A 25,458-nucleotide genomic window follows, 5' to 3' on the forward strand; every position below is an offset into this window, starting at 1 on the left:
CTATGTACTGAATGTGAAACTGCAGAACAGATTTGCTCCACTATTGAAGGATGCTGAATATCTACTGGATGACCATCCATCCCAAAGCAGCAAGGCAAGGACTGAAAACCTATTGAAAAGCAAAAGGCCACAGGGAAAGCTAAAGGCTGGGTCTGAAACTCTGATTGTGGGTGACTCTGCCGTAAATGACGTACAAAGGATGTGCGGTAAGAACACTAAAGTCCTCTGCTTTCCTTGGGATATGGTTAACGATCTGAAGGAGAGAATTCTTGAAATTGCAGATGAATATCCAACTGTGACAAACATCGTTCTGCATCCAGGGTCAAACAATGTGTCCAAGCAACAATCTGAGGTTCTGAAACTGGACTTTATTGGCTGATTAAACACAGTGAGCTCGCTGAATACAGCTGTATTCATCAGTGGACCTGTACCACCCATCAGAGGAGGAGAGGAAATATTCAGCAGGTTGCTGGCACTGAATAAATGGCTTTTATTGGCATGTGCTGACCACTCAGTGCATTTTATTGATAGTCTTACATTTTTTGGGATCTGGCATCTTTTTAAGGCAAATGGATTTAATTTTAACAAGTCAAGGGTGAAACTGTTCACCTCCAACATATTTTATTTCCTACGTCATCCATCTGTGCTCGGTGCTAAGGCTGAGATAAACGAGGCGTTATCTCATAGAGAGGAACGAAGAAATCCCAGCAGAAACCTCGAGGAGGAACTCCATCTGCCCGCATCCGAGAAGAGATTCGGAAAGGAGAGACATCCGAGGCAAGATGAATGGTCCCTGTTTGCCCCCAAGCCTCTCAACAGCACCAATGACCAGGACCAGGACCCAAGCTTCGCCCCCACCAGAGCAGCCGAAGCGACGGAGTCCAGCCCCACTCCCTCCTGTCCCTCCACACTGCCATCATGTTCTGTCTCCACAGTCTGATGTGTGAAGGGTCCGGGCTGTGAGAATTATGACAGTTGTGACTTTTCCCAGGACAAGCTGGGACCTGTTTATTAGGCAACTTGAGTTTTTAAGTTAATTACAGCTTAATTACTTTTTAACACAAAATAACTGCTATGATACCCTCCAGTCAGGTTTTAGACGGAACCATAGCACTGAGACTGCTCTGACCAAAGTGTTTAATGACATATGTCTGAATACAGACGGTGGAAAAATGTCTTAATTTTACTGGATCTCAGGGCTGCTTTTCATACAGTTGACCACAATATATTACTCAAACGACTAGAGAACTGGACTGGTCTTTCCGGAACTGAACTAAACTGGTTCAAAACATACTTGGAGAACAGGAAGTACTTGTCAATAAGTAACCCAGATAGCAAAATTATTTTGGTCAATATCTGGCCCACATCTGATATGTTCATCTGGTCCACATACCGCATGTAATGATGGAACTTGGGAGATCCGCTCTTGTTTGCCAAAAGTGGGCCACAACCAAGCCATCACAAAGCCAGATGTCAAAAAAAAACAGGCCAAATTAATCAACACTCAACAGAGTGTGGGCCACTGGACACTTTTATTCTGGCCCAAGTACGACACGGAATGATGGCCTAAGGGTGGTCCACAGCTGTTTGCCAGAAGTGGGCCACAACCAAACCAACACAGTGCCAAAAATAGACCAAATAAACTATCACTCACCCAAATTTGGGCCACTATGCATTTTTATTCTGACCTACCTATCACATGGAATGACATGAGTAGTCCACACTTATTTATCACATGTGACCCACAGCCTAGTCATAATGCTACATATCAACCAAGAGCTGAATACATTAGAACTCACTCAAACGGGAGCCAGTTAGCTCTCAGACTTACCCAGAACTGGTTTACAGTCTATGATCTTGTCTAGCCTGCACACTTTGAAGTCACAACCAAACCGTGACAAAGTTCTATGTCAAATATGAACACATCATATACAAAAACCAGAACAGGTCTGAATTTGTGGCTACATGTCATTATGGTACCTCCAGATACTGTTTTAAATAGTGGTATGCAGTGGTCCAGCTTTGTTGGTCTCAGGGTCAAAGTTGAAGATACCTACTGAAGAATTGAAGAAATAACCAGACACGAGAAACAACTTGTGAACAGTAGAGAACTATGATTCTTTATTCCTTATTAACCTGTGCCACAAAACAGGCAAAACATTAAACATTATGATGAACATCAAAATTCAGACCAAATGCAGAACATTGGGATTGACCTCCAACGCTCACTCCAAAAAAATCATGGCCCCAACATTGTGTCATCTTCATCTTGCCTATGCACAGGAACATATATTGTTGACTCAGTAAAACAGTACTGTGGTTAATGTATATGGTTGCAGTGAAGTACAAAACACAAAACCTTATCAGGAGACCAAACAAAAAAGTCCCTGTAAAGTGATATAAAGTTGTACAATATTGTATTGATGCCTTTCAACACTTAAATCCATAGTCTGTTTTTAATTACAATTAATCTGAAGTGATAATTGATATTGTGTCTGATCACTGACCCAATATCTGCTTGCTCAACCTCATTCTCTTCAGACAACAATGAAAGATGGTACTGTAGTGAACTGGAGTCAAACACGCTGACAAACATCACATTTAACCTGAAGTTACAGTAATAAAACATAATGTAAATTTGAGTTTGTCTTCATGTTAAAGGGGAATAGTACACAGCCATTTGATTTTTTGCTATTTTGCTAACCTTTCCTCAGCATGTGTTGGTTCAATGAAGCCAGACAGAATGCAATTAATGGAGCATATCATATACATGTTGCAACGTGTGTATATGTGTTATTCTATCTATCATAAAAAGATAATGGCTACAGGGTGTTTTGGTTTGTCATGATGCTGCCAGCACAAGAGCTGGGATACTGGGTCAGAGGGTCTGATCTTACAAGGTTGGTTTTCAGCAAAATTAATCTAGGTGGAAGCCAGAGAGCCTCCATTCTCCCTGGAGCTAGCCAGCAACATTACTCTGAAGCTGTTTCATTAGGTTAAAAAGTAGGTAAAAATCTTGAATATATCCTCTTTAATAACTCTCCACGGGGACCTCCAAGATAACTGTCAGTCTGGTGGTGCGTAATAGGTATCCACAAAACTGGACATTTTCTGGACCACAGGTCTTTGTGCTATGGCATGATGCTCTGGCGAAACACTGGGGCCATACTCTGATGTAAAAGCCTTCACAAGAGGACAGAGTTGGGATAAAACTAGAGGCGATCTCTCTGTCCTGGTTCTGGAGCTAGGGAACAGAGCACCAACATGTTCATGCATGGACATGCACAACCTGCGTGGCTTATAGGCCTTTTAATACATCTGAAAAACTGCTACAGTAGCAAGTACGTATTAAAGCAATTATTTCCTTTCTGATGGCCATGCTTACTGCATGGTGGTTGAACAAGCCTCTAATTCCTAAGTGACCATAGCAGAAAAAATGGCAAAAATCACAACACTGCCTTTTTTAATTGCATTTGTTCATTTAGAATTGGGGAGATTTGTTTTTTACATATGCTGACAGCTTCATCTTGATTTCTGCTGTAGAACAGTATCACACATATATTGCAAAATAGGTATTGTAGCTGACTTACATGCGAGCCGTGTGGAATGCCTTTTCTCCTCTATCTCTCTCCTCCCACCATCCCTGTCTCCGGCGAGAAGAAGCCACCTTTTTATATAAGCCTCCACCTCCTGGTCTGTTGCAGTGGCTGTTAACTGATTGTTTCTGACTGTCCCTAAAAATTGAGAAAACTGTAAAGCTTTGGATAGATTGCACACAATAGTGAGAAATGGCTAACTACCCATACCCATAGTTGGGCAGCATTGAATGTAGTTTGAAAACAGTCTAGCCATGACCAGCCAATTACTAAAATTGTAGGAGGAAAACTCTCGCCTTCAGCTGACAAACTGTTTGCAGACCGGTGCATCTTAGAGTAGGTGACAGATAAACAGCTGGAGAAGATGGTGAAGCACATAGTTTTAGAAATTTTTATTAAGGTGCAGTTTACTGATACTTCGGCACAGAGTATATCTTCTTCAGCGCAAACAAAGCATTTTAAGTAAGGCAGCATTAAACTGCTGCTTCATAAAATGTGATTGGGTGTATATGTTGTTGTATTATAAGTGTTTTAAAACAAGTATTAGACTATCAGAATTTTTTATTAATTATATTACTTAAGTCTTGTGTCGTGACATATGAGCTGTTATCCATGATTTTGTATGATGCAGCTTACCTGCTCCTCCAATCAGACATTCTTCACTGAGCTAGCACTCTAGTTAATAGGCCCTGAAGAAGACTTACTCGTACAGAAATGTCAGCAACCGGCACTGTAATAAAAACTTCTAAAACTGTTTGTGTGCTATCGTATCTTCTCCCTGCCTGCCATTACTAAAACTCATGTAGTCATATAAATTTGAACAAACATTGAACATGATCAAACAGCCTTCATTATTTGCCTGTCACTGATAGACTTGTGCTGCAGCACAAAAATCAACAAGAAATGGCATTCTATCAGAATAGAATAGAATATTGTCTGCTACCACACTGATGCATAATCATCCACATCTGCATCTTGATAAATTGATTATATGATTAATTTCAGCACCCCTATCTACTCACAAGCATGAAATAAAAGGAAGGAAGGATTCATAAGAGAGATCATTAATAAATATAACCCACAATTAACACTTACCAGTAATTACATTTTTTACCTGGATGCTTTGGATTGCCGTTTTCCCATTCATGCCACTCCAGTTAAATTATTTGGCCAGGGAGTTGGTGAATAGATTTTTCATGATCCGCCAGATGGTGTCTTTGATGTCGACCCCACCGATGACACTCAAAGCAGTAATCTCGGCAAAAAAAAAGAACACACATGTTCCCACAAAACCTTCTGGGACAGATCCACCTGAATGCGACATTTTGAGAATCTTTCCAGTTTTCAGAGTTTCCTCTGGTAAACTTGTTGTTCTGAAATCCTGTGTATCACTTGTTGCAGTGGTGAACTAGGCTTTCTAACCATGCCTTTAATGTTTTTTAAATAGTTCTCAAAAGGAAATCTAGATATTAGGTCGAAGTTCCCTTACTCTTGCATCTTCACTGAGGTCAATCAAGCCATGTTTGTTCCTGGCCATAGAGTTGCCCAAAATGTTAAACAAATGCTCTGAGGAATGTGTTTGCCAAGTCATTTTTCATCAAACAATAGGTTGGACTTGCCAGAATGTAAATGCTCACAGATAAGAGCATAAAGTTTTGATACACGTCAGGAGCCAGAACATCTTTCAAAACAACTGGGCCAGTATAAAGTAGGAAGTTCTGTTGCCTTCCATCTTAATCTTTCATCAAGCCCCCTTGGTCTTCGGGCAAATTTGGAGGGTATGTACATTCTGAGAGCAAATAACTTGGCAGAAATCAGTGAGAACTGCCTAGATGAAATGGGGGATTTTAACTTCCCACATATGCCAATCCGTAAATCAAGTCGACGACACACCACACCTAAGCAAACTAAATGCATATAGTCACGTGGGAAGCCACTGACCATAGGAACAAATGTTTCACAAAATGGTGAAGGTTTTATGTGGTGGTCCTCATCCTCTGCATTTGAAAAAGATTAATCTGTTCTTACTCTAGCATTTACCTCTGGGAATGTCATGCAGTTATTAACATATACACCTGATTATACACATTTGTCACAGCCAGTGTAGTCATTGTGTGATTTAATACCTTTAACAAAGGCCCTTGCAGGAGCATCACTAATTACTGAGCACTGTTATGGAAGTTTTCAATCGCTTCCTAATACTTCTGATGAGCAATGAAATAGAGAAACTTAATTTTTCTGCCGGCCAGCTAAGTTTTTTATTCTTCGTTGCAAGGAAAAAGATCAGTCCACACCATTCAGCGGCAATGGTATGAAAAGATACAAACAAAAGAAATACAGAGCATTTATACCTTTAGATGTGTAACAACATCTCCAGAGGGGGGCAGGATGCAGTCTTGATGATAATTAAGAAACAGGAGGTTAAAACAATTATCTTGTCTGAGTGTTAATTAAGAGGTAAATAGTTTAAAACAATTAGCGTGTCTGGGTGATACAAATGGTGGATTGGAGAGTCTGTCAGTCCTGAGACATAAAATTTACCATCACAGCACACAGTGAGAAAAAAGGTTTTACCATTAACAACAAATCCATTACTCAGGGATTTTAGTTAAATCAGTAAAGACTGAGGCTTTGAATTGCCACAGAAAATGGCAAATGGGACAGGTTTTCGAATGAGCCCTTACAGAATTCCCAAGATTGGCGAAAACTGAACATACTGAAATATTTAACAGCAATTTAAAGTTGTGACTGTCTGGAACAATAAATGCAAGTCTCTGAAATATTTTAGTGAACATATTCTGTATCCCAAAATAGTGGAATGATGCACCTGCCAAGGAAGTAACAGCATGGCAAATCTATGTCTCTAACAATGTTCTGGCATCTTTGGGCAATGAAGGATGATGAACTTTTAGAATAGACAAGAGGGCAGACAAAGCAATCAGCGAAATCCCAAATTGTGTACTCAAGTCTCAAACAACTTTCTAAATACCTTGTGTCGTGAACATAATTTCTGTCATCATCATCACAACTTAATGTTTATGTTTATGTATTTAGCAGACGCTTTTATCCAAAGCGACTTACAAATTATCCACCAACTCTCTTAGTCCACTGTCTATGTCAAAGTTTGGTGGTGAATCAATAATTGCTTCCGAGGTGGAAGCAATCATGAAGCACATGATTGCTGTTGTTGCTGTTAAAGCACATATTCTCTGAAAAGCCTCCAGCTGATCCAAAATGCTGCAGCCAGATTTCTGACGAGAACTAACAGGAGAGATCATGTTTCTCCAGTTTTAGCTTCTCTCCATTGGCTCCCTGTTAAATTCAGAATAGAATTTAAGATTCTTCTCCTCACATATAAAGCTCTTAATGACCGAGCTCCATCATATCTTAAAGATCTCATTGTAAGATAATTTCCTAACAGAGCACTTTACTCTCAGGCTGCAGGTTTACTTGTTGTTCCCAGAGTTTCTAAAAGTAGAATGGGAGGCAGAGCCTTCAGTTATCAGGCCCCTCTCTGTGGAACCAGCTGCCAGTTTGGCTTCAGGAATCAGACACCCTCTCTACCTTTAAGATCAGGCTGAAACTTTCCTTTCTGATAAAGCTTATAGTTAGGGATGGCTCAGGTGAGCCTGAAACATCCCATAGTTCTGCTGCTATAGGCCCAGACTGCTGGGGGAGCTCCCATGATGGAAGACGGGATTCTGCTCTCTTTACTCTTGTTAGAAAATTTACTCACAGACAACGGCTTGAAACCAAGAAATCCCTCAGAGGCCTCAGTATTTTACTTGCAAGGGGAGAGCAACACACAAACCTTCTCACTGCAGATTCACAAGAGTTCTCCAGCAAGTGGTTGCCTCCCTTTACCTTTTATTTGGTGTCATATCACATACACACATACAATCTTCTACTATATTTCATATGCCGAGACCTGGGATTATGAGTATGCAGTCATCGACTTATTTGGGCAGTGTGAAGATAACGATCAGAGTGAAGATAGCATTCCTTTTTAGTACACCGTTCTCTTTGTCTCTCCTCTCCTCCTCATGACTTTTGATATATATTGGCCTCTCTGGCCTTGACATTATGGAGTGATAATATGCAGACTTTTCAGACAACTCTCCATGTACATATGACATTATCTTTGTCTAGGGATCGACCGATTATCGGCGCCGATTTTCAGCATTTTGAATCATATGGGCATCTGCCTTTTTTTTTTTAATCCGATGGCCAATAAGAGATCAATTTCAAACCGGTTATTTTGGCTCTGATGCAGCCACGCCTCTCTGTCTGTATTCTCTCCTCTCTCCACCCACAGCACCATCTGATTGGTTACACACAGAGCCAGCTGTCAGCCAGTCAACAGTGAGAGCTGTGCTCACACACCAGAGGAGAAACAGTTTTGAGAGAGGAGAAGCGAGGAGAGTAGATATAGGTTTCGAAGGTAAGTTAGGGCAACAAACTCTTCGGAAATTGTAATAAACATCCAGCCCTCCACAACTCACAACTACTACGCTACTGTGAGCCTAATAACTTCATATGAACATGAGCGGCAGCTCTGCTCATTCGCAGTTCCTCCAGACGGGCTGCTGAACATAACGACATGGAAATAGTCCTTGATAGTAGACGTGTGTGTGTGTGTTATTTATTCATTCATTGAAATTTTCAGTTAACTTTGTAAGAGATGCTGCTGAGCCTTTAAAACTCCCTGCACTTTTTGTTTGAACTGTAAACTTTATTTACAGCTGAAAACTTCAGGGAGCTATTTATTTGTTAAAGTTTTCATTTCACTGTGTTGGACACGTGCTGTTATTGTGCTTATTGTCCCCTGTCTCCTGTCTACTAAGCCCCCACCTGGTTGAGGCAGATGGCCACCCTTCCTGGTTCTGATGGAGGTTTCTCCCTGTTAGAAGGGAGGTTTTTTTTCTTTCCACAGTCGCCTCGTTCACACTCAGGACGGGGCGTGCAGCATTAGATTGAAAATAAATTTCGGTGCAATCCGTTTGGTTTCCTTAGCAAGGCTACTTTTTTTTTAATTGGATTCTAATTGTCTAGAATTGGATTACATCTTTGATGTGCCTTGAGGTGACATTTGTTGTAATTTGGCACTATATAAATAAAACTGAATTGAACATCAGATAAGCATAGACTACTGCCTTCAGTTCAATATCCTTTTTGCCGATAGTTGGTCGATAGCTGTACATCCCCAGTAAAATATTTCATTATCCATGAACTGATAAAACATAAGACTTGAGGGAAGGAGCTGATAATGTTCTACCACTTCTTGAGTGAACTGCAGATGAGAATTTGCTGTTCAGTGAATGCATCATGATGTGAAATTGTGGGTGGAGATAAAAATGAAGAGGCCTCAAGCAAAGGGCCAGGATTAAGTAAGTTTTTTTTTTTTTTTTTAGTTTGTAGTCACTACTAATAACCAACTATAACCCTCGGCAAAAATGATGAAATCACCATAATGACCAATAAGTATCCGTGGGAAACACCCTGAACCCCACCTCACTGCGATGTGTTCGTCATAATGTGTGTGTAATAAACTAAAAACACCAATACTGTATAGACCGTATGATTGTGTAATTGGATGGGTGAATTTGACTTGAAATGTAAAGGAGCTTGGAGTGGTGAACTAGACTAGAAAAGCTCTAAATGTAGTCTGTTCACTAAACCTTTTGATTGATGAATGAGTCCAAATTGTCAGAGTCCACCTGAACACCTCCTGCAGAGGTGATGGCTGCCATCTCCTCTGGTCCTTTACATCAGCCCATATCATCAGTGATGGAAGGAGAACAGAGTCCACCTGAACACCTCCTGCAGAGGCGATGGCTGCCATCTCCTCTGGTCCTTTACATCAGCCCATATCATCAGTGATGGTGGAAATGTGCTGGTTTTCTTCAGCCAGTCATCTTTCTATGTTGCATTAAACCAGCACCAAACTAGTTCTTATTAAGCTTTACAGGGACTCTCTCTTACCTGTACACTCATTTGCATATTCAGACGTGTATGTATTTGTTTTAGAAACACAAATGATATGGTCATCACATAATTTTCCCCACTCATGATTGAGTGATTTAATTATTTTTTACCAGGGTTGCAGTTACTCTCAACCAGTGTTTTGATTTTTTTTTCTAATTTTTCACAGCAACAGGCTTTTCTTTGAGAACATAGAGGTGTCATATTTCCCCTTGTTGAGCCTAAATCAATAAGTTCAAACGATTTACTAAATATTCCAAACTACTGAGCCCAAAATTATTAAAGCAACCACCAAGTGCAGGTTTTGGCATGTTTTTATTTTAAAACCTTGTTTCTGCTAATGAGGTTCCATCAAGTGTTAATTTACAGCTCAAGTGCTCAGCTTTCATTGAAACACATTTTAGCAAATCTGCACAAATTGCCAAAGCTTTACTCCTCAGATCTTCTGATGTGGTGACTGATAACAGATCATTGCAGAACTTCAGTCTCTTCACATTGTGTGAGCTGAGAAAGAATGGCTGAGATAAGGTGGGATGAATGTTGATCCAGAGTCAATGTGCAGACTTTAAAGACCACTCCTCCTCACATGTTGGTGCTCATTCTGGTCTGGCTGTTGGCTGGTGTCAATTCACCCTGGCTGCCCTCCCTGGGTGGAGACTGAGAAAGAGAGACAACACCACTGAGACACTGGTCCATGTCTTTTCTGTTCACTACCAATGCTAAAAGTTCCATTGGTATTTTGGTAAACTCACTATTACTACAAATGAGGCAAGCCATATACCATGTGAACAGTAAACTTCTTCAAGTTAAGAGAAGGGTTTATGTTTTCTCTGTTTTGAGCAAGAAATGCTGTCATGCTTTTATTTCACATCCCGTTTTACCCTGATGGGTAACCATGTTTAACAGGTGTGAAGTTTTTGTTTTCCCTTTTTACCTTAACATGGATCTGGTTGCGGAGCACAGCAGCACGGAGGATCATGGCTTTTGCTCGTCTCTGGAACTCTTTGCCCATGTGGAGGGATTTCTCAAACGTAGTGCTCCTCTGGTCCACATCTCTTGCGTACAGAATCTGCAAATGTGCCATTTCTAGTATGTAAGAATCTCAGTAAGAAAAAAAACACAATGGTTTTGTATGCAGCAAATCTTTACCTTGCTATGGGAGTCAATACGAGCATTGACAAGACCCTCCAGTATCAGCTGGGTTAGCTCATCTTCAAGAGCTAAGACTGTGGTGTTAAAGGCCTGAGCCATCTTTGTCATGTCGGCTGACACGTAGGGGCTGAAATACTGAACACACATACACACACACATGGGTAAAGCTATGCTGGCACATAAGCTTTGTCATGGAAGACATAAAATGCAAAAATATCCTGCGGCTGCTTATAAGCCCCTTCCCTCTGACTGTGCTAGTGGCCATGTTCAAGCATCAAGTCTTCAGACTCAACACAATCTGAGACTTTAGTCAGGTTAAACAGAGCAGTAAAACAGAAAAATAATAGCATTTACATTCTAAAACACATAAGACCTTCACACCTCTGCACACCTGATTCTGTTTACTGAGAAGCTAAGCGACTTCAGCCCCTTCCTTCTGTCAGTCAGTCAGTCAGCTGAATGACAGGTGCATGCAAAGTTAGGAAGGAAATATAAGCTTTTAGAAAACAGAATGAGATCTGCTGATAGGAGTCTCTAACATGAAATATTTTCACACATGCCTTTCAACCTGGGAGTGAAATGCCTTTGTAGCACATCTATGTTGTGTAGAAGTACAGGAGCGGCATGGAGCAGGGGGATGTCACAGTTGGTTTGTTGCCTCCAAGCTGGCAATTGACTGAGTAACATGGGGGATAAAGGCTGTATGTAAGGGCAAGCGGCATCATGGAACACTCTACTACAAGGTAGTGATATGGTCATCCCTCAGCTGGTTCTGCATCTTTATTTATGTAAGCACACACTGATGTGGGGCTGAAATTTTACTCCAGTAGAACTTGACTCTCTTGTTGACAGCACTATAGCTTCAATGCGTACAACACTGGACAATGTTGCCCCTCTGAAAAGGAAGGTAATCAGTCAGAAGAGGTTGGCTCCTTGGTATAATTCACAGCTGCTTTAAAGCAGACTGCAAGAAAGCTGGAGAGACAGTGGCGTTCCTCTAATTTAGAAGAGTCTCAATTAGTCTGGAAAGATAGTTTAATAACGTATAAGAAAGCCCTTCGTAAAGCTAGAACTGCTTATTATTCATCATTGATAGAAGAGAATAAGAATAATCCCAGGTTTCTCTTCAGCACTGTTGCCAGGCTGACAAAGAGTCCGAGCTCTGTTGAGCCATGTATTCCTTTAGCTCTCAGCAGAGATGATTTCATGAGATTCTTCATCAATAAAATTGTTTCTATCAGAGAGAAGATTAATGGAATCCTTCCCACTATTATCACTGATGTATCATCAAGTAGAGCAGCTTTAGAAGTATCTTTAGAACCTGATTTGTATTTAGACAGCTTCTGCCCAGTTGATCTCTCTGAGCTAACAACAGCAATAGTCTCTTCTAAACCATCAACTTGTATCAGTATCATCTCAGGAGGAAGAGCAGTCGCCCACCAATCGGAAGGTCAGTGGTTTGACTCTGGCTTCCCCAGGCTATATGTCGAAGCGTCCTTGGGCAAGACACTGAACCCCACTTTGCCTTCAGGGTATGGATGATTAGAAAGCACGTAGTTATGTATATCTTAAGACGTGCTGTATGTATGAGTGGGTGAATGTGGCTAGTGTTAGAAGCGCTTTGAGTGGTCAGTTAGACTAGAAAAGCGCTATACAACCATTTACCATTCCATATTGGATTTGATCAATCGGTCTTTGTTGACAGGATATGTACCTCAGACTTTTAAGGTTGCTGTAATTAAACCTTTACTTAAAAAACCTACTCTTGATTCAGAAGTGTTGGCTAATTATCGACCTATATCCAATCTCCCTTTTTTGTCTAAAGTTCCTGAAAAAATAGTTGCAGCTCAACTTTTATGATCATTTACATAGAAATAATCTGTTTGAAGAGTTTCAGTCCGGATTCAGAGCGCATCATAGCACAGAAACAGCACTGGTGAAAGTTGCCAATGATCTCCTCTTAGCCTCTGATAGCGGACTTGTTTCTGTGCTTGTCCTGTTGGATCTCAGTGCTGCATTTGATACGATCGATCACAGCATTCTGTTACAGAGACTTGAACATGTTATTGGGATTAAAGGAACTGCATTAGGCTGGTTTAAGTCATATTTATCTGATAGATTCCAGTTTGTTCTTGTAAATGAAGAATCTTCCTCACACATTTGAGTAAGTCATGGAGTTCTTCAGGGTTCTGTGCATGGACCAATTCTTTTTACTTTATACATGCTTCCATTAGGTAACATTATCAGACAGCATGGCATAAATTTCCTTTTTTTTATTATTATTATTTGCATTTTACATGATTTTTTACCAGAATTTATCATTTGACGCATTTGAGTCTGGTTGTTTTAATTTCTGCAGGTCAGACAAGATTTGTACAGGTGTTTCAAGGCACCCTGCTTATCTAACAGCTGGTAGTGCGCACAGTGTGTGTCTCACCTGAATGAGGGCTCTGTTCCTGATCTGACTGTACAGCGTCTTGATGTGTGGAGCGAGGTACATGTCCAACAGCAAGTTATCCTGAAACAAATTCCACAATCAATGAACAATCAATACACCTCTGTACATTGTAGAAAAAGTTCATGTGAAAATGAATTTCCATTCTCATACATGAAATATGTAACACTGTGTTCATAAGTCTGTTAAAGTGACTGTAAGCAGTCCTTCAGATATTAGGCACGTTCATGTTAACATTCCTCACTCCTTCATTTCGACATGCCTATGACAGTGATGCTTCACTTCTGACTGGACAGTACATCAAATGAGGTATGAGAGGGGTAAACCAGTCCACACAGAATCACAGTTTTCACAAAACACGACATAATAGCATGTTAAGCAATCTGGGGTAATTTTATATTAAGTCATATCAGATGAAAGGAACCCAAAAAATGTAATGTATTTATTCTTTTTTCACATTAAAGCCAATCTATAATTGCACTTCTATATCACACAGTAGAAACTTCAGCAGCAGCACCACTCAAGACTCTAAAATCTTATATTACAACTTAAAATTTTAAGAATGGCAACAGTTATCTTAGTAGGCATTTAATTGGCTTCTAATAAAACAAAGGAACCAGAATTTATCATTTGACACACATATAAAACTGGTTTCTAGGACTGCCTTCTTTCACCTTCGTAATATTGCTAAAATCAGGAACATCCTGTCTCAGGGTGATGCAGAGAAACTAGTTCATGCATGTGTTACTTCAAGATTGGACTACTGTAATTTCTCATTATTGGGCTGTTCCACATATTCTCTGAAAAGTCTCCAGCTGATCCAAAATGCTGCAGCCAGAGTTCTGATGAGAACTAACAGGAGAGATCATGTTTCTCCAGTTTTAGCTTCTCTTCATTGGCTCCCTGTTAAATTCAGAATAGAATTTAAGATTCTTCTCCTCACATATAAAGCTCTTAATGACCGAGCTCCATCATATCTTAAAGCTCCTAACAGAGCACTTCGCTCCCAAACTGCAGGTTTACTTGTTCCCAGAGTTTCTAAAAGTAGAATGGGAGGTAGAGCCTTCAGTTATCAGGCCCCTCTCTTGTGGAATAAGCTGCCAGTAAATGTCCGGGAAGCAGACACCCTTTCCACTTTTAAGATTAGGCTTAAAACCTTCCTTTCTGATAAAGCTTATAGTTAGGGATGGCTCAGGTGACCCTGAAACATCCCATAGTTCTGTTGCTATAGGCCCAGCCTGCTGGGGGAGCTCCCATGATGCCCCTCTCCTCCCTCCATGTACATATGACATCATTGTTGTCATTAACTTGTGTTTCTCTCTCAGCAGGTATCTCTGGCCTGGTGTTACGGTGCTTGTTGTCCCCTCTTTTCTGTCCTCTCAACCCCCAGCTGGTCGAGGCAGATGGTCACCCTTCCTGGTTCTGATGGAGGTTTCTTTCTTTCTTCCTTCCTTCCACTTTCGCCTCGTGCACACTCAGGATGGGGGACTGAATCAAAGAAATCTTTCAGTACAATCTGTTGGTTTCCTTAGCTAGGCAACTTTTTTAATTGGCTATGTATGAAATGGACTATTTGATTGGATTACGACTGTATTTCAATTAATTAGATTGTAATTGGCTTTCACCATCTAAAATGTATGCAAGCACTATGTTAAAAGAGTGGTGGATAGGAGCAGCTGAAAATATTCTGATATAACCAGAAAGCAGAATCGGAACAAAAGTTTTTATTTTGTTCATTTGGACGAAACAAACGCCTGAGAGCTGCTACTGATTACTCTAGATAAAACCATGAAGGAGGAAAATTTTGACATTGATGATATCTATTTATCATCTCAATATCTGATCATATTGCAAATTGACTCACAAATATGTCTGTGCCAATAGGTTAATGCCGCGGTTCTCAAAGTGTGGGGCGCGCCCTACTGGTGGGGAATAGAGACGTGACAGGTGGGGCGCGCCAAACGGGAGGAAATATTTCCCTTTTATGCCTATCTTTATAATTTTTTTTACAATAAGCTTTTTGAAAGATACATTCACCAGATTAAATGTTGGCGAAGTTCAAACGAAAGGAACTCAACATTTGCCGAAAGCTTGACTGGACTCTTGTGCATAGTTACGGTTGCTAACGTAGGATTGGACAGAAGCCGTTTGTGGGAGGGAAACTTTCGCGCCGATGGGTAGCAGACGAGCGGAGGCAATAACAACATGGATAAATTTGTGACGCGGACCACAAAAGTTGTCGAACCAGCGCCAGCAGAGAGACACAAACCAGACGGGCCTCATCAACCAAAAAGCCAACCAAAAAGGAAATATGATGAAGGGTATCTTGCTCTTGGATTCACGGCAACGGCGGTGGGGGCAGAGGAGAGACCCATGTGTGTTCTGTGTCTTAAACCGCTAGCAGCAGACAGCATGAGACCCAACAAATTAAGAAGACACCTAGAGACAACACACCCCAGTCACGTCAATAAGTCCATTGATTTCTTTCAAAGAAAACTGGCAGAATACCGTCAACAGGAGAATCGCATGATAAAAGCTGCATCAGTAAACGGTAAAGCACAGATGGCTTCATATAGAGTTGCATACAGAATTGCACAATGCAAAAAACCACACACAATTGCTGAGCAGCTCATTCTCCCCGGTGCTTTAGACATGGTGTCAGTTATGCTTGACGAGACAAGCGCAGCTAAATTAAAAGCTGTCCCACTGTCAAACGACACAATTGCGAGACGTATAGGGGACATTTCAAGTGATCTTGAGGAACAACTCATAGAAAAATTAAAAGAAAGTCGTTTTGCATTACAAGTGGACGAAGCTACTGACAGCAATAAAGACTGCCTGTTCATCTCGTACGTGCGCTTTGTGAATTGCGAGTCACTGTGCGAGGAGTTGCTCTTTTGCAAATACATAAAAAAATAGAGCCACAGCTGATGAGCTGTTTAAGATCATGGACAGTTACCTCAAAGAACACCATCTTAAATGGGAAAACTGTGTGGGCTTTTGCTCTGATGGCGCACAGACAATGGCAGGGTCAAGAAACGGGCTGCAGGCGCTAATAAAGAGGGTTGCGCCAGATGCGCACTGGACGCACTGTGTTATTCACAGGGAAGCGCTCGCGTCAAGACAGCTCAGCCCTGAACTAAATGAGGTTTTGACAGAAGTTGTGAGCGTGGTGAATTTTATCAAAATCCGACCCCTGAAAGCGCGACTGTTCTCCGCACTTTGTGAGGAAATGGGAGCTGATCACACATCTGTGCTGTTTCACAGTGAAGCAAGGTGGCTCTCCCGGGGTAAAGTGCTGTCGCGTGTCTTTGAGCTCAGGGCAGAGATTCGGATGTTCTTGGAGGAGCAGCACATGTATGAGGCTGCAAGCAAGTTCTGTGATGAACAATTTCTGCTTAAACTGGCCTACCTCAGCGATGTGTTTGGCAAGCTGAATGAATTAAATCTTCAGCTTCAAGGCAAAGACAAGCACCTACCTCACCTGGCAGACAAGATCACAGCATTCTCCCGAAAGCTCGAGGTATGGGGCAGGCGCCTCGATCAGCCAAACATAGATGTCTTTGAGAACCTGAGTGAAGTTGCTGAAACCACTGATTCTGGAGCCACCACAGTGATCCCATGTATTAAGCAGCACATCTCTTCCCTGAGAGGATTGTTTCAAAAATACTTCCCAAACAACAGTGCTCAGTATGCCTGGGTTATGGATCCATTCAATGCAGCAGGTTGGTATTTTGACATTTTATTTATGATGTTTGCTACCAACTAACTGGAATGGATTGTTGGCAAACAGATTTGTGTTTATTATGCAATGACAAGTAAGCTCATTTATTTATATTCTGCCTGCAGCACCTGCTGATTTTAGCTCTGCTGAGGAGGACCAGTTTATTGAGATGACATCTGACTCCACCCTGAGACTGAGGTTTAAGGCTCAGACTGAGTGAATTCTGGTTTGGAGTGGAGAGGGAGTATCCACTCATCGGGCAGAGAGCTGCGTGCATTCTGCTTCCCTTTGCAACATATCTCTGTGAGATAGGCTTTTCAGCTGTTGCTTCACTGAAGACAAAATACAGATCTCAGCTGAACATTGAGCATGACTTGAGAGTGGCGGTATCAAGCCTGCAACCCCGCTTTGAAAAGATGTGCAATGCAAAACAGGCTCACTGCAGCCACTAATGCAGGGATAACAATCATATGTTCACCTGTTCACCAAATGTATTTCTCTTCTTTTTTTTAAACAGATTGCAAAGTGGCACTTTTATTTTCTCTATTTTTTAACTTGTTGCAACTTATGACACAGCTGCACTTTTTTTCTTTATTTTTGAACTTGCGGTTATTTGATGTTGTTAGAATTTAGATACAACAGGATGTTACTTGATGTTACTTTAATAAATTGAAACATTTTAAGCTTGTAGCTTTGCTGTGTTCACTTGCTCACCTGTCTTGTCAATCTTGTCTTGATGTTATTGAGTTAGAATTTAGATACAGCATGATGTTACTTGAAAATGTTAAGCTTGGCGTATTTCACTGGCATTGTGTTGGGACGATGGGGCCAGGTGGGGCTTGAAAAGTCCCGCTTGTCCAAAGTGGGGAATGAACAAAAAAGTTTGAGAACCACTGGGTTAATGTAATTGTAGCAGGTCAGACTTGTAAAGTGTATTTGTGTAATGCACTTTCTTAAATTCATATTCTGAAAAAGTAGGGTTGAAAGGTTAATCTGGAGTGTATTCAATGAGAATCTCGATAAGGTAGCAGAGAACCATGCTTCAAAAACAATATGAAGTATCATATTTTCCGGACTAGAAGTTGCACTTTTTTTCATAGAATGGCTGGTCCTGTCACTTATACTGAGGTGCGACTTGTATATCAAAATATATATCACTGAACATGTTTTTAAATGTTAATTCATACTGACTGACATCAACCATTGCCATCTACAGCCGCGAGAGAGAGGACACTAAGCTTGTGACAACTGTCTGCTGCTCCTGTACCGCTGGAACATTAACTTAAAGACAGGTGAGAAAGAAAATCCTATTCTGCAGATTACAAAGTGCAGGAAGTAAAATGTGAAGCTGAAAAGGGTAATCGAGCAGCAGAAAGAAAGTTTGGAGTGAGTGAGAAACTTGTGAGGGACTGGTGAAAAGCAGAGCTTTGTCTGACTGCAGTGAAGAAAACAAAGAAAGCTAACCGCCGGCTGAAAGCGAGACAGCCAGAGCTGGAGGAACGAGTCCACAGGTGGTGCTGGAACACCGTCCTGCCGGGAGAGGCTCGTCAGCGGTGCAGTTACGTCTCAGCGCCCTGCTACTTGCCAAGGAGATGAATATAAATAACTGCAGGCGGGCCTTCTTGGTGTTACCGCTTCATGCAATGCAACCGCCTCTCTATCAGAGCACAAACAGCCGTGTGTCAGAAACTGCCAGCAGATTGAAAAGCCAAGGTCGACAGTTTCTGGGAGTTCATTGAAAACCAAAAACTGATGTGACTTATAGTCTGGAAAATACCATACTTGTTCCACTGGGAGCCAGTCAAACCAGCTCAAACAGGCGTGAAATATTTAAGGTTTCTCTTCTTATTCTGCCTGAAGCATTCTGGATAAGCTGGAGTTTATCTAGTGTTGCTATGCTAGTCTGGTAAAAAGTGCATAGCGATAGTATAACGGAGGAGAAACAAAGGCATGAACCAACTTTTCAGAATCAGGCTGACAGGAAGGATTCAACCTTGGATGTGTTACCATGACGATAAAGAGCTGTCTCACAGATATTACAAATGAATTTCCGATGGTAAAACTCAGAGTCCTTTCTGACAGGCTCATTGAATTTACACTAGAGGAGTCAACACAGAGTGACTGATGTCTCTAAAGCCTTCACTTCAAGAGCCTTTTCACACATCTTTCAAGGCAGAGCTGATGCTCCTTCACTGCACATCGCTGTCATCTATAAAGTACCAATGCAGCATAGGGGGGATGAAAATTATCTGGCCCTGAACTGTCAAGGTGAAACGAGCTATGTATTTTAGCACAAGCCGGCATCGCAGAACTCGCAATTCTAACCAACAATGCTGACGTCTGTCACTCAGCAGCCAGTTAACAAGGACGTCTTCTGTGGCAATACGCCTCAACGTTTACATGAAAAGCACGACGGAATCTCTATTTTCACCACATTCAGCAGCAAGAAATTTTTTTGGACAAATTATTTTGGCCCAATCTAATTAGGAATGCATTCGGTTAAATCATTCATAGAAACAAATATGTTTAACTGTGTGTTGTTAACATAGCAGTTATAGGTCAAATGACAGAGCATGTACAAATTAAACCATCGAGAACAAAATTCATAATAATACTATCAGGTTCAGAGAAAGTTCTGCCAGTAAACTAGCACCATGTCCAAAGTGATACTGAAATGGCTTTATATCAGATGTCTTGGATAAGCACACATGACATGGACACACTCAGCTGCAGTCGGTCTAAAACTGTGCACGTCTAAAATAGGTGTCTGCTCTTACCTTCATTTCATCCAGCAGCTTGAGACAAGATGCATACTTGGACTCATAGAACTTGAAGATGATGTCGCGGATCTGAGGCTCCAATTCCAGAAATAATTTAAAGGAGCTGGGGACAGAAAAAACACACACACATATATGTATACATGCACACATCTGCATGTACACTGCTCAAATAAATAAAGGAACACCTAAACACCACTATGTAACTCCAAGCCAGTCACACTTCTGTGAATCAACCTGTCCAGTTATGAAGCAACGCTGACTGTGAATGGGTTTCACCTGCTGTTGTGCAAATGGAACAGACAACAGGTGGGAATGAGAGGCACAGACAACCCTATGAAGGAGTGGTTCTGCAGGTGGTGCCCACAGACCATTTCTCTGTTCTCATCCTTTCTGGATGATGTTTTGGTCACTTTTGCATTTTGTCAGAGCTCTCACCCCCAGAGGTAGCCTGAGGCGGTGTCTACAGCCCACAGAAGTTGTTCAGGTAGTGCAGATCATCCAGGATGGCACATCAATGCGTCTGTGGCAAGAAGGTTTGCTGTGTCCCAGCACAGAGTCCAGAGCATGGAGGAGATACCAGGAGACAGGCCGGTACAGCAGGAGACAGGCCGGTACAGCAGGAGACAGGCCGGTACAGCAGGAGACAGGCCGGTACAGCAGGAGACAGGCCGGTACAGCAGGAGACAGGCCGGTACAGCAGGAGACAGGCCGGTACAGCAGGAGACAGGCCGGTACAGCAGGAGACAGGCCAGTACAGCAGGAGACAGGCCAGTACAGCAGGAGACAGGCCAGTACAGCAGGAGACAGGCCAGTACACCAGGAGACAGGCCAGTACAGCAGGAGACAGGCCAGTACAGCAGGAGACAGGCCAGTACAGCAGGAGACAGGCCAGTACAGCAGGAGACAGGCCAGTACACCAGGAGACAGGCCAGTACACCAGGAGACAGGCCAGTACACCAGGAGACAGGCCAGTACAGCAGGAGACAGGCCAGTACAGCAGGAGACAGGCCAGTACACCAGGAGACAGGCCAGTACACCAGGAGACAGGCCAGTACAGCAGGAGACAGGCCAGTACAGCAGGAGACAGGCCGGTACACCAGGAGACAGGCCGGTACACCAGGAGACAGGCCAGTACACCAGGAGACAGGCCAGTACACCAGGAGACAGGCCAGTACACCAGGAGACAGGCCAGTACACCAGGAGACAGGCCAGTACAGCAGGAGACAGGCCAGTACACCAGGAGGCAGGCCGGTACACCAGGAGACAGGCCGGTACAGCAGGAGACAGGCCAGTACACCAGGAGACAGGCCAGTACACCAGGAGACAGGCCAGTACAGCAGGAGACAGGCCAGTACAGTAGGAGACAGGCCAGTACACCAGGAGACAGGCCACTACACCAGGAGACAGGCCACTACACCAGGAGACAGGCCAGTACAGCAGGAGACAGGCCAGTACAGCAGGAGACAGGCCAGTACACCAGGAGACAGGCCAGTACACCAGGAGACAGGCCAGTACACCAGGAGACAGGCCAGTACAGCAGGAGACAGGCCAGTACAGCAGGAGACAGGCCAGTACACCAGGAGACAGGCCAGTACACCAGGAGACAGGCCAGTACAGCAGGAGACAGGCCAGTACAGCAGGAGACAGGCCAGTACACCAGGAGACAGGCCAGTACACCAGGAGACAGGCCAGTACAGCAGGAGACAGGCCAGTACACCAGGAGACAGGCCAGTACACCAGGAGACAGGCCAGTACACCAGGAGACAGGCCAGTACAGCAGGAGACAGGCCAGTACAGTAGGAGACAGGCCAGTACACCAGGAGACAGGCCAGTACAGCAGGAGACAGGCCAGTACAGCAGGAGACAGGCCAGTACAGCAGGAGACAGGCCAGTACACCAGGAGACAGGCCAGTACACCAGGAGACAGGCCAGTACACCAGGAGACAGGCCAGTACAGCAGGAGACAGGCCAGTACACCAGGAGACAGGCCACTACACCAGGAGACAGGCCAGTACAGCAGGAGACAGGCCAGTACACCAGGAGACAGGCCAGTACACCAGGAGACAGGCCAGTACACCAGGAGACAGGCCACTACACCAGGAGACAGGCCAGTACAGCAGGAGACAGGCCAGTACAGCAGGAGACAGGCCAGTACACCAGGAGACAGGCCGGTACACCAGGAGACAGGCCGGTACAGCAGGAGACGTGGAGGGGGCTGCAGGAGGGCAACAACCCAGCAGCAGGACCGCTACCTCCTCCTTTGTGTAAGGAGGAACAGGAGGAGCTCTGCCAGAGCCCTGCAAAAGGACCTCCAGCAGGCCACTAATATGCATGTTTCTGCTAAAACTGTCAGAAACTGACTCCATGAGGGTGGTATGAGGGCCCGACGTCCACAAGTGGGGCTTGTGCTTACAGCCCAACACCGTGCAGGGCGACTGGCATTTGCCAGAGAACACCAGGATTGGCAGATTGGCCGTTGGCGCCCTGTGCTCTTCACGGATGAGAGCAGGTTCTCACTGAGCACTTGTGACAGATGTGACAGAGTCTGGAGACGCCGTGGAGAACGTTCTGCTGCCTCCAACATCCTGATGCATGACAATGCTAAGCATCACGTGGCTGAGGTGTGTCAGCAGTTCCTGCATGATGAAGACATCGATGCTATGGACTGTCCTGCCCGTTCCCCAGACCTGAATCCAATCGAGCACATCCGGGACATCATGTCTCGCTCCATCCATCAACGCCGCGTTATACCACAGACGGTCCAGGAGTTGAGTGATGCTTTAATCCAGGTCTGGGAGGAGATCCCTCAGTAGAACATCCACCGCCTCATCAGGAGCATGTCCAGGCGTTTTAGGGAGGTCATACAGGAATGTGGAGGCCACACACACTACTGAGCCTCATTGAATCAAGTTGGATCAGCCTGTAATGGGGTTTTCCACTTTTATTTTGAGTATGATTCCAAATCCAGACCTCCATGGGATAATAATTTTGATTTACATGGATCATTTTTATGTTATTTTGTTCTTAACGTACTCCACTATGTAACGAATAACAGAATGGAATATTTCATTCATTGAGATCTAGAATGTGTTATTTTAATGTTCCCTTTATTCTTTTGAGCAGTGTATATATACACATATAAATACGTGCGTATGTGTAGATATTTTTCAGTCAGTAAGAACCATAACTAAATGTACCTGCTGGAAATTACATTACGTTGGAGCTCCTGTCTGTCGAATGTGGCCAAAGCACACAGGCCTCCATAAACAGCTACATTACTGGGTGACAATAGCTGCAGGAAGAGCACAACAGTAAACACACTTTATTAATCAGCTTTTTAAGCAGGGTTGGCCCTGTAAATTGTACATTCCCATTATTCACTGTTTGCTCTTTAATGGGCCTTCCCATGCAGTCAAAAAATTAAACTTACCAGTAAAGAAAGTGGTCAATTGGATATCTTGGCAGGTCACCATCAGGGGCTTACCCTATATGTGTAAATGTAAACCAAACTTCTATACACTTTTGTAAAATTACTATTCAAACTTGTCTGGGTCCTAAATGATGGCAAAAAGTAAATGCATAATTAAATTTGATCAAATTAATTTTACAAAGCTGTTTGTAAATAACAATGTCTCTTTTGCAAAGATGAGACACAACCTATGTGTGAAAGAGGCACCTCTGTAAGCAAGCAACACGAACAAAAAGTGAACTGCCACAAGTGAACACATTTGCTCCACTGATGTAGGACCCTGAACAGATAGTAGCAAAGTACAAGACTGCCATATTGGAGCAATGGACCTTTCAGATCACTGTCCACTGTTCCTGTCCCTAAAAATGACCTGCAGGAGGAAGCTTACACACTGGAAACTAAATCCTAGTGTACTCAACAACAACAGGACAGAACAGTTTGCGAAAGAAATTAAAGAATATTTGGAGTTTAATGATAATGGAGAGGTTTCTCCACCCATACTCTGGGATGCCTGTAAGGCAGGGATGAGGGGAGGGCGATTTTCTTAAAGAGAAACAAGAATTAAGATTCTCCAGACTGAACTCAAAAATCTAGAATCTGAACATAAAGAATCATCAGACCCAAAGGCTAAAATAGAAATAAAAAAGAAAAGAAATCAGATTGAAGAGTTTTACTCTCAAGAGACTCAAAAGAAATTGATATACACAAAACAAAAATATTACAAAGGCAGCAGTAAATATTCAAGACTATTGGCATATAAACTGAGAAAACAACAGGCAGACAATGCATAATAATAAGGGACCCCAAATCCAAGATCATCTATCACCAAATTCAGGAAATTAAAGACCGTTTTAAAGCATATTATGAAAAACTATAATCACAACCTCAAGTCAATACCGACCAGAAAATGGAGTCACTACTCGAATCCTTAAATCTACCAAAACTCACGGAGGAAGGATATAAATTATTAGTTTCTCAAATTTCAAAAGAAGAAATTTACTCAGCTATCTCAAGACTCAAAGCCAATAAATCCCCAGGAGTGGATGGATTCAGTGCAGAGTGGTAAAAGAAACTGAAGGAGTTTCTGACGCCTGTTACACTAAAAACTTTCAACTGGGTCCTGACAAAAGCGGAAACCTGACATCATGGAAAGAAGCGATTATATCAGTTATACTGATGGGAAGTAAGGACTAATTAGATTGTACAAATTACTGACCAATCAGTGTACTTAATTTGGATTAAAATTATTTACCTCAATTATCAAAAAGAGACTTGAGAAAATTCTACCCTGAATAATCAACATGGATCAAACAGGTTTCATCTTAGCACGTCAGACACGAGACAATATTAGAAAATCCCTACAAATTATCAGACACATAAATCAAGACAAACTACAGGCCGTGTTGGTTAGTTTAGACGCCAAAAAGACAAAGACTTTCGACTCGGTCAGATGGAAATTTTTATTAAAGGCTATGGAGGAATTTGGTTTCAATCAAGTAATTATTAATACATTAAAAGCCCTCAAAAACCATCATCTAAACTTTAAAAAAATAAAAATAAATCAACGGTGAGCTCACAGACTAATTTTTGTTGGAGAGATCAACAAGACAGGGCTGTCGCCTAAGTCCAATATTATTTGCAATTTTTATTGAACCATTGGCACAGTGGATTAGGCAAAACAACAAAATCACAGGTATGAATATGAACAAAAGCTGGCCCTGTTTGCGGATGACGTGCTCGTTAGCCTTTCAAACCCTACAGGATCTCTGCCGGAGTTGATGTCTATTTTAGATCCATGCATGAAAGGTACTACCTCCAGTAGGGGTCCTTAGGCAAGACCCCCTTACCCTACATGCCTACCTGTAAGTCGCTTTGGATAAAAGCGTCTGCTAAATGCATAAACATAAACATAGATGAATATGGGTCATACTCAGGTTATAAAGTAAATAAGAAAAAACCCAGGTCCTTAGTGTTCATTTTAACCCCCTCAATATCTCCGCTCCAGATACCATCTAGACTGGGACAATGGTTTTACAAAATACTTGGGAATTCTCCTGCCTTTCGACATATCAAAACTAGAAGAAATTAATTATGGCCCCCTCAAATAAGAAATTATAGCAGATGTTAATAGATGGAATATTATCCCTTATCTGAATATCAGTTCTCATATAGATTGTGTTAAAATGAATGTTCTACCAAGACTTTTATATATATGTTTCACTCAATTCCAATAGAGAAACCAAAAGAGTGGGACAAAATTCTTTCCAGATTTATATGGGCAGGGAAGAAGCCAAGGATGT

At 42.4% G+C, this 25,458-nt stretch overlaps 2 protein-coding genes across 2 annotated transcripts in view; both read right to left on the reverse strand.

Moving 5' to 3' along the window:
- Positions 1–8,367: 8,367 nt before the first annotated feature.
- The window catches only part of bcl2l12 (BCL2 like 12), a 138,371-nt gene continuing 121,280 nt past the window's right edge, over positions 8,368–25,458 (reverse strand). Inside the window, exon 8 of the mRNA XM_072369729.1 lies at positions 8,368–8,383. The gene's annotated coding sequence lies outside the window, so the exon portion shown is untranslated. The remainder of the gene's footprint in view (positions 8,384–25,458) is intronic.
- gps1 (G protein pathway suppressor 1) overlaps positions 9,875–25,458 on the reverse strand; it is a 57,469-nt gene continuing 41,885 nt past the window's right edge. Inside the window, exons 9-14 of the mRNA XM_072369722.1 lie at positions 22,887–22,981; positions 19,687–19,792; positions 13,168–13,248; positions 10,728–10,865; positions 10,513–10,647; positions 9,875–10,235 (exon numbers count right to left, since the gene is read on the reverse strand). Of these exons, the coding sequence (XP_072225823.1) occupies positions 10,161–10,235; positions 10,513–10,647; positions 10,728–10,865; positions 13,168–13,248; positions 19,687–19,792; positions 22,887–22,981 (630 nt within the window). The 3' untranslated portion in view covers positions 9,875–10,160. The remainder of the gene's footprint in view (positions 10,236–10,512; positions 10,648–10,727; positions 10,866–13,167; positions 13,249–19,686; positions 19,793–22,886; positions 22,982–25,458) is intronic.

Source organism: Leuresthes tenuis, unplaced genomic scaffold (assembly GCF_036924035.1).
Source record: "Leuresthes tenuis unplaced genomic scaffold, fLeuTen1.0.hap1 SCAF_17, whole genome shotgun sequence".
Taxonomy (NCBI): domain Eukaryota; kingdom Metazoa; phylum Chordata; class Actinopteri; order Atheriniformes; family Atherinopsidae; genus Leuresthes; species Leuresthes tenuis.